Source organism: Otolemur garnettii, unplaced genomic scaffold (assembly GCF_000181295.1).
Source record: "Otolemur garnettii isolate 467f Iridium unplaced genomic scaffold, OtoGar3 scaffold00049, whole genome shotgun sequence".
Taxonomy (NCBI): Eukaryota; Metazoa; Chordata; class Mammalia; order Primates; family Galagidae; genus Otolemur; species Otolemur garnettii.
Genome location: NW_003852444.1, coordinates 5,575,868 through 5,585,590, shown reverse-complemented (window position 1 = coordinate 5,585,590; position 9,723 = coordinate 5,575,868). Strand labels below are relative to the sequence as shown.

General features: G+C 38.2%; 1 protein-coding gene across 3 annotated transcripts in view; it reads left to right on the top strand.

Annotated features, from left to right (window-relative positions):
- Positions 1-9,723, top strand: part of TTC26 (tetratricopeptide repeat domain 26) — a 61,185-nt gene that overhangs the window by 25,028 nt on the left and 26,434 nt on the right. For all 3 annotated transcript variants that reach the window (XM_003791581.3, XM_012806243.2, XM_003791582.3), the window contains one exon: positions 8,173-8,247. In XM_003791581.3, the coding sequence (XP_003791629.3) occupies positions 8,173-8,247 (75 nt within the window). The remainder of the gene's footprint in view (positions 1-8,172; positions 8,248-9,723) is intronic.

The following is a 9,723-nucleotide window of genomic DNA, read 5'->3' as shown; positions in this document are numbered from 1 at the left end:
AAAAAAAAAAAAAAAAAAAAATTTCTTTGGATTTTATAAATATCAAATTATTATTTTATTTATTTTTTTCTAATTCTTAAAATTTATATTTCTTTTCTTACCTGACTGTATTGGCTAGGTCCTCTGGAACAGTGTTTCATACTTGAAATATCCTTGAATATTTTTTATCTCAAAGGGAAATTTTTTGAAATTAACTATGATGTTCAGTGTAAAATTTTAAAGATACCCTTTATCACATTAAGGCATTTCCCTTCTAGTATTAGTTGTTAAGAGGCTTTATAGTGATCAAATTGAATTTTAATACTATCCTGCATCCTGCTTCTTTTGAGATTATCATATAATTTTCCCCTTACTCTATTATTATGACAGGGTACATTGAAAATTTTTTTATTGTTAAATCAACTTTAAACCTGGTAAAACGGCTCGGCACCCTTAGATCAGTGGTTAGGGTGCCAGCCACATGCATCAGGGCTGGTTGGTTCAAACCAGGCTTGGGCCTGCTAAACAACAATAGCAACAACAACAACAAAAATAGCTGGACATTGTGGCAGGCACCTGTAGTCCCAGCTACTTGGGAGAATGAAGCAAGAGAACCGCTTAAGCTCAAGAGTTTGAGGTTGCTGTGAGCCTGTGATGCCACAGCACTCTACTAAGGGTGACATAGTAAGACTCTGTCTAAAACAAAAAAAAAGAAAAGAAAAAAAACCTGGCAAAACCAGGTAAAACAACAGTAAAACCAGTAATGCTCAATTGTGGTTTATTTTTATATATCACAGGAGAAATATTTCACTTAACATTTTTTTGCATCAATATTTATTGACTTGATTGCTCTATAATTTGCTTTTTTGGTACAGTACTTAGGTTTTGGTACAAAGGTTATGCAGTGAATACCATGTTTCTATTTTATGGAAAATTTTGTGTAAGATTGGCATGATTTTTCTATTAAGTGTTTGGTAGAACTTACTGATGATGTTGTCTAGGTTTGGAAGGTTTTAAATTACTCAATTCCTTTAAAAGGTTATAGGACTATACACGTTTTTTCTTTCTTCTTATTTTTGGTAAGTTGTAATTTTCTAGAAATTCAGTCATTTCATTTACCTTTTCAGTTGTGTTTAGTCTTTTACTAAAACAACTTTTAGGCTGAGCATCTGTATTCTCAGCTTCTTGGGAGGCTTAAGTGGGAGGATCGTTTGAGCCCAGAAGTTTGAGGTTTCAGTGAACTCTTAATTGCCCCACCACACTCCTGCCTGGGGGACAGAGTGCGATCCCATCTCTCTCTCTCTCTCTCTCTTTTTAAAACAGAATCTCACTTCCTTGCTCTGGGTAGAGTGCTGTGGCATCATAGCTCATAGCAACCTCAAACTCTTGGGCTCAGGCAGTCATCTTGCCTCAGCTTCCCAAGTAGTTGGGACTATAGGTGCAAGCCATTGTGCTTGCCACAATGCCCAGCTATTTTTTTAGAGATGGTGTCTTCTCACTCTAGTACTCTAGCAGGTGGATTGCTTGAGATCCCATCTCTTAAACCAAGAGCCACACATACAAATTGTGGGTTTAATTTTTTCTGTTATATAATTGTTTTCTACTTTATTACCTTATATACTTAACCTTTGTCATTTCCTGTTTTCTTTCAATGAGTTGCTTTAGTTTTAAAAATTATCCAAATACATGGTTAACATTAATTTTCAGCCTTTCTTCTTTTCTAAAATATGCATTTAAGGTTATAAATTGTTCTAGCTGCATTCCAAGGTTGAGTATCCAATATAGCATCTAATTCCAGATGAATTATTTTGGGTTACTTAGAGGTATACTTTCTAACTTCCCAGGAGATGGCAAATTTTTCAGGTTTTTGTTTTTGTTTCTAAACATAATCTTACTCTGTTGCCCTAGCTAGAGCGCAGTGGCATCATCCTAGCTCACTGTAACCTTCAACTCCTGGGCTCATGTGATCCTTGTGTTTCAGCCTCCTTAGTAGGTGGGACTACAGGCATGCCCCACCACACTCAGCTAATTTTTAAACATTTTGTAGAAAAGAGGTTCTCACAATATTTCTCAGACTGCTTTCAAATACTTGGCCTCAAGCAATCCTCCCATCTTGACCTCCCAAAGTGTTAGGATTATAGGCATAAGTCATTGTGCCTGGCCCTTGTGTTTTGAACAGATTATTTGATTCAACTACATTTAGTGTAATTACTGGTTACTTGTTATTGTGTTTCTATTTATCTTACATTTTAGGTTTATTTTTCTCATTTTTCTCTCCTTATTTTTTGGATTTTTTTTTATGATAGAGCGCTGTGGCATCATAGCTCACAGCAACCTCCAATTCTGGGGCTTAAGCGATTCTCTTGCCTCAGTCTCCCAAGAAACTGGGACTAGAGGCACCTACCATAACACCTGGCTATTTTTAGAGACAGGGTCTCACTCTTGCTCAGGCTGGTCTTGAACCTGTGAGCTCAGGGCAGTTCACTTGCCTCAGCCTCCCAGAGTACTAGGATTATAGGCGTGAGCCACCTCACCTGGCCCTGGACTGGTTTTAAGTAGATATTTTTAATCTTTTTTTTCCCCTGTGCTAGTTTCAGAAATCAGCTACTACATTTTCATACTTTTAGTGGTTACTGTAAAAATATCACAGGCATCCTTAATTTAACTAAGTTTAATGTTTAATGCCTTTATTATCCTCCTTGGCAATGCAAAGACTTTACCATATTTGAACCTAATTTATCAACTTCCTAATTAATGTGTGTGTGCTATTATTGTCATATATTTTAGTATTTTATTTTTTAAAAATTATTGCTGTTAAATATAGTCAGTGGAGTTGCCAACATATCTAACTATAACATTCATGCTTCGTATTCTTCATCTGTGACTCAAACCCTTCATTTGGCATCTTTTTCCTATTGATTGAAGTAGAATATATCCTTCAGATTATCCTTTCATGGAAGACTGGTGGCTAAATTTGTTTTTATTTGTCTGAAGATGTTTTATTTTGCCTTTTCTCTTGGAAGATATTTTCATTAGGTATAAGATACTATGTCAGCACATTGAAGATATCTTTCCATTGTCTCTAGCTCCATTTTTATTTTGAAAAGTCAGTTATCTAACCTTATTTGAAGGTAATATATCTTTTTTAATAATAAAAATTTTCTTTAAAATTTTTTCTATTATCCTTTGTTTTCTGCAGTTTCACTGTGATTTAACTAGATGCTAATTTTTTTTCTTTATTAAATCATAACTGTGTACATTGATACATTTATGGGGTACAATGTACTGATTTGATATACAATGTGAAATGCTTACATCGAACTGATTAACACATCCATCACCTTATTTATTATGGTGACATTTTAATATTTATCCTTGTTGGACTTATTACATTGATGAAATAGGAATTCTCATTAGTAATTTTCAGGCATTGTGTTTTCAGATTTTTGTTCTTTCCTCTAGTTTTTATATTTCACTTAGGAACTTCAGTAAAGCATATTTCAGGCCTTTTACTGTGTCATCTAAGTACTACCTTCTTTTCTTTTTTTTTTCTCTCCATGCCATACTCTGAAGAATTTTTTTTTTTTTTTTTTGAGACAGAGCCTCAAGCTGTCCCCCTGGGTAGAGTGCCGTGGCATTACAGCTCACAGCAACCTCCAACTCCTGGGCTCAAGCGAGTCTCCTGCCTCCGCCTCCCAAGTAGCTGGGACCACAGGCGCCCGCCACAACGCCTGGCTATTTTTTTTTGGTTGCAGCCGTCATTGTTGTTTGGCGGGTCCGGGCTGGGGATTCGAACCCGCCACCTTAGGTGTACGTGGCTAGCACCTTAGCCGGTTGAGCTATAGGCGCTGAGCCTGAAGAATTTTTTTACATCTAACTTTTCATTCACTAATTTTTTGTGTGCCATTTACTAAATTATTTATTTATTTTTATATTTTATTTTATTTCTTTTCTTTTCTTTTTTTTTTTTTTGAGACAGAGTCTCACTCTTTTGCCCCGGCTAGAGTGCAGTGGCCTCATCACAGCTCACTGTACTCTAAACTCCTGGGTTCAAGTGATCCTCCTCCTTCAGCTTCTTGGGTATCAAGGACTATAGGCACACTTTATCATGGCCAGCTAATTTTTAAACTTTTTCTTTCTTTCTTTTTTTATTGTTTGGGATTCATTGAGGGTACAATTAGATTACACTGATTACATTTGTTAGGTAAAGTCCCTCTTATAATTGTGCCCCACCCCCAAGAGGTTTGCCATATATGACCTCCAACCCCCTTCTTTCTCCCCTTTCCCTGCCTCATTCCTCTACCCCCCACCTTGTATTAGATCATCTACTACCTCCATATTAGAATTGAGTACATTGGATTCTAGAGATGGAGGTCTTATGTGTTGCTCAGGCTGGTCTCAAACTCCTGGGCTAAAGTGATCCTTGTACCTCATCCTTCTAAATTTCTAAAATTACAGGCATGAGCCACTGCTCCTGACCTTCATTCACTAATTTTTTTTTTTTTTTTTTTGCAGTTTTTGGCTGGGGCTGGATTTGAACCCACCACCTTTTGCATATGGGGCCAGTGCCCTACTCCTTTGAACCACAGGCACCACCCTCACTAATTTTTATTTTTTGTTGTGTCCGGCTTGCTGTCAAACCTAGTATAGGTGGTTTGAGAGATTTCAAGGAAAAAGTTATGACCATTGAAAGATGTAAATGATAGCGCCCAGCGACAAGGTGGCAGAAGAGATGTTCAGGCTAGGTTTATTGAAAGGGGAGGGTGTCATGCCTGGGTAGTGCAAAGATGGGGTCTGCAGTTAGAGACCCCTTTTACATGGGGGATAGGCACATTCCACAGCTTGCTTGGAAAGTTAGAGTCCTTTGGCACCAACTTCTCAAGGGGATGGGCTGGCCAGATCCTTTGTGTCTTTGTTTTAAGAGACGAGAAGGAGGAGGGAAAAGGGAAAGGGTTTGTGTGTGACTCTGTTAGGCCCAGCAACAGCCATGAGGTGCTGATAGCACACACAAACCTTATTTGGATAATGAGGAATTTCCTCATAGCATGCAACTGTCCAGAGGCTATAGCACAGGGGCCACTATTCAGAAAGGTAGGAGACCAAGGAATGAGAAGAATCAGACTGGAAACTCACATGTCCAGATGATGTCTCAGCAGCATGAGTGAGCAATCTCTGGGTCAGAGAGCTCTGAAGGACAGTAGCTGCTGGGATCTTTCTATCCCAGGGGCTTACCTTATCTATGACTTGCAGATATTTGGCACAGTTTTGTTAGATATGCAAATCAGCAGACTCTTTTTTTTTTTTTTTGAGACAGAGCCTCAAGCTGCCACCCTCGGTAGAGTGCTGTGGCATCACAGCTCACATAGACTGTTTGGCCATTCAATTATTAAGTTCATTAGTAGTGTTTTATATTTCTGGAAGTTCTTGCTTTTATTTATTTATTTATTTATTTATTTATTTTTGAGACAGAGCCTCAAGCTGAGCCCCTGGGTAGAGTGCCATGGCTTCATTGCTCACAGCAACCTCCAACTTCTGGGCTCAAGCGAGTCTCCTGCCTTAGCCTCCCAAGTAGCTGGGACCACAGGCGCCCGCCACAACGCCCAGCTATTTTTTGGTTGCAGCCATTATTGTTGTTTGGCAGGCCGGGGCTGGATTTGAACCCGCCACCTTAGGTGTATGTGGCTGGTGCCTTAGCCACTTGAGCCACAGGCGCCAAGCCAGTTCTTGCTTTTAAAAAGCTCTTTACTTCTTACAGTTTCTTGTTTTCTGCTTTCCTGTTTGCCTTTCCTTTCCTTTCTTTTTTTTTTTTTTTTTTCCTTTTTTAGAGACAGAGTTTCATTTTGTCACCCTCAGTAGAGTGCTGTAGTGTCACAGCTCATAGCGACCTCCAGCTCTTGGGCTTAGGCAATTCTCTTGCCTCAGCCTCCCAAGTAGCTGGGACACCAGGTGCCCGCCACACCTGTCTATTTTTCTGTTGCAGTTTGGCTGAGCTGGGTTTGAACCCTCCACCCTTGGTATATGGGGGCCAGTGCCCTACACACTGAGTCACAGGCACCGCCCTTTTCTTTCTTTCTTTCTTTCTTTTTTTTTTTTGAGACAGTCTCACTCTATTGCCCTGGGGAGAGTGCTGTGGCATCATTGGAGCTTGCAGCAACCTCAATCTCTTGGACTCAGGCAATCCTATTGCCTCAGCTTCCCAAGTAATGGGGACTGTAGGCGCCTGCCACAATGCCCAGCTAGTTTTTCTATTTTTAGTAGAGATGGGGTCTTTGCTCTTGCTCAGGCTGGTCTCAAACATCTGAGCTCAGGTGATCTAGCCACATCCACCTCCCAGAGAGCTAGGATTACAGGTGTGAGACACCATATTCAGCCTTCTTAAACATTTTAAAACATTTCTGACAACAGTAGTTCTGTGATCTGAGTTTGATAATTTAAATTTCTGAAGTTTTTGTGAATTTGATTCTGTTTTCACTTGCTTCTCCTAGTTCTCCCTCTTGGACTCCAGTTTCTTTTTATGGCAGGTTATCTTTGTATGTTGGACACAGTATTTGAAAAATTACTTATAGGAATAATTAAAACCTTGTATTGAAGGTAATTTCCTCACTAAATGATATGTATTTGCTCTTCCAGTTGCCTGGGAGAGCTATCAGTTTGAGACCTCCTTAAACCAATCTAAGACTTGAGATTCTGAATTACCACAGGACTGGAACTGAACTATACACGTTCTGATTCTATACCACCCTTCCTTTGCCATTGTAGGTAGCTCTTTGGAGTCCCAGCTGATTATGAAAATGGTCTCCTGTTAGACTTCCCACCTTGTGGTGCTGGGCTTTGTTTTTTGTCCTTGTTTCCTGGCAAGATTATCAACTACATGTTTTAATTTTCCAAAATTAGTAAAGTCTCCAAGGCAAAAATACTTCTGTGCTTTCTTACTTCTCTGAGTTCAGCTTTTCCCCTGCATTTTTTTTTACCTGCTAACTCTTTACTTTATTGTCATCTCTTTGGTATTCTTTTTTAAAATGTTAATAATTTATCTGGTTTTTGAAAATTATTTTCAGTGGGAGCATTGATTTAGATATTCTAGCTCAGCGGTTAACATAATGTGATCTGCAACCCCTGGGTTCCCTGAGACTTTTTCAGGTACTCTGTGAGGCAGGGCCAAGACTAGGATGAGGCAAGCAAACTACTATGATCAAAGTTTAAGCATTAGCATTTGTACCATTGTGCAGAGGTGAGTGAATACCTTCTTAAATTTTGTGCCCTGGGGATCTCACTTGTCTCTCTCCCACCCTTAGTCCTATGGCTAGCCCTGCTGAAGAGCAAAAGTATCCTCATAATACTAAAAAGGTTTGGCCTTTTTAATTTCATTCTCTTAAGTGTTCAGTGAAGTTTTCCAGGGACTACATGATTTCAAAGTAGATTGAATATATACTGGGGAAGAAAAAAAGATAACAACTGTGGATAAAAGAATAGATTAATAAAAAGGATTCTGGGAAGATGTGCATTGCAAATTGTGAAGTCAGACAGGAAAAGATTGTTGTGGTTAGTGAGAACAGTCAAGAATTTAATGATTGTATCCAGAAAAGCTTAGCTACCCACTAACAGAAGTAGAAAAAGGATGAGAGGAATTCAAAATTATAGGTGGCAATGTAGGAATAGAGAAACTTGAGAAAGGGGAAAGTGAGAGTCTGGGATGTTGGTGAAGACACTGTGAAATGGCTGAACATTGTGTTCTAAGCATGAGATACAGAAGAGATCTAATAAACAATAAAACAGAAGGGAGGAGGTACTTGAATGGCATTATGTAAATAAAGGGTAATTCGGTGGGAAGGAGGAACCATGAGAATTCAACATGTAAGTGGAATGTCAGATTAAAGAATCAACCTTAGTTGTTAAAGTCTTAGCTTTAACACCCTTGGCACTGAAAGAAAAGACTAACTCTAGAAGTCTAGATTTGAGTGTACCAGTTTTCAAACTTGCTGCTTAGTATATGGTTGAAGTTATTTAACATTTATAAGTCTCATTGTTCTCATCTATAATATATGGACAATAATTACATTGATTACAGTCATGAGGATCAAATGAAATACTGATAGCATGTTGATTTTTTGTGAAACATAAAGCATTGTATAAATATGTGGTATAGGAACTACACATTTGTCATATTCACAAGCCTTTCTTTTTAAATTTCAGGCAGAACTCAAAAGCTTGATGGACAATGCTTCTTCGTCCTTTGAATTTGCTAAAGAACTCATCAGGCACAATCTGGTGAATAATGGTTTCCCGTCTTGACTGCCTTCAGTCCTACTACACTTTGGTACATCATAGCAATTAGACAGATGAATTAATGAGATGCCGCAGCAATAATGCTGCCCTCCAAAGGAACCCCTCCTCGCTGTAGAGGAGATGAGTTATCTAATATTGTTGAGTCTCAAATTCCCTATCTAAAAATGGTGATGATGATAACTATACCTTTTCCTTTGTCCCCTTCCTCAATGCAATCCTTATTGGGAGGGCAGGAATATATATAACATTTGGAAAGAAGTGCAAGTCAGGGTAGATCCAATTATTTGGTTTTTTGGCAAAGAAAAGCGACATTTCCTTGGGGTTTGAATAAATGAGGAAGACTTTTAGGTCTTTGAAGAATAGCTGACATTTTGAGAGCTCATTCTGGTCAAGGACATGGAACTAGAATGAGGATAACATTTAAGATTGTGAGCAGATTGATTCTACTGGAACAGTAAGTTTGCACTGGGGAATAGTAGACATTAAAGTTAGATACGAGTGGTTAGGTTTAGGGCTAGATTATGTTGGCTGTTGCCAAAAAAATTCAAAGCTTAAATTAAGTTTTATTCCATTAACCATGTAATACAGTGAGATTCAATTCAGACACATAGGAACATTGGGCTGTTTATCTAATATTGCTGAGTCTCAAATCCCCCATCTACAAATGGTGATGATGATAACTATACCTTTCCCTTCTGATTTCTCTATCCCTTTTATTTATTTAGTTTATTTTTTTTTTAGCCTAATCTCCCAATTCCTTTTATTAGCACCAGTTCTCCTAATACCTTTGCTGAAAAACACTGCTGTTTTAGACTCACCTTCTCTTATCACTGCTATCAACTCAGTCACTAACTCCTAGTAATTCCTTTTTGACAATGTCTTATATTTATTACATTTCTATTTGGATAGTTTTTATTATGGACTCTTGCATCTAATCTTTTCATTTCTAATATGGTTTGTAAATTGAAGCCATATTATTATTTTTGGAGAATAATAAATTATAGGTTGTCTAGAATTTAAGCTTGGAGAGAGATCAAGACCTGAGAATACACGGATTTAGGAATTATCATGAGAGTCTTGACAATTAAATTTGGAAGATTTTCAATTGCTGAATTCCTAATTATTAAATTTGGAATAAAGGATTAAAAACAGAAAACTGTAATTCCAAACAGCATCTGTATTTTGGGGACTGGAGGAAGGAGAACCAGCAAATGAGACAAGAAAGGGCAGACAAGAAGCAGCACCCAAATAATGTCATTTACAACTGCACATTATAATCATGTGGGAGGCTTTGAAACTGATGATGCATGGGCTCCACCTGCAGGGAGTTTCCTTCTTTTCTTCTTTCCCTTTCCCTTTCCCTTTCTCTTTCCCTTTCTCTTTCTCTTTCCCTTTCTCTTTCCCTTTCCCTTTCTCTTTCCCTTTCCCTTTCTTCTTTCCTTTTCTCTTTCCCTTTCT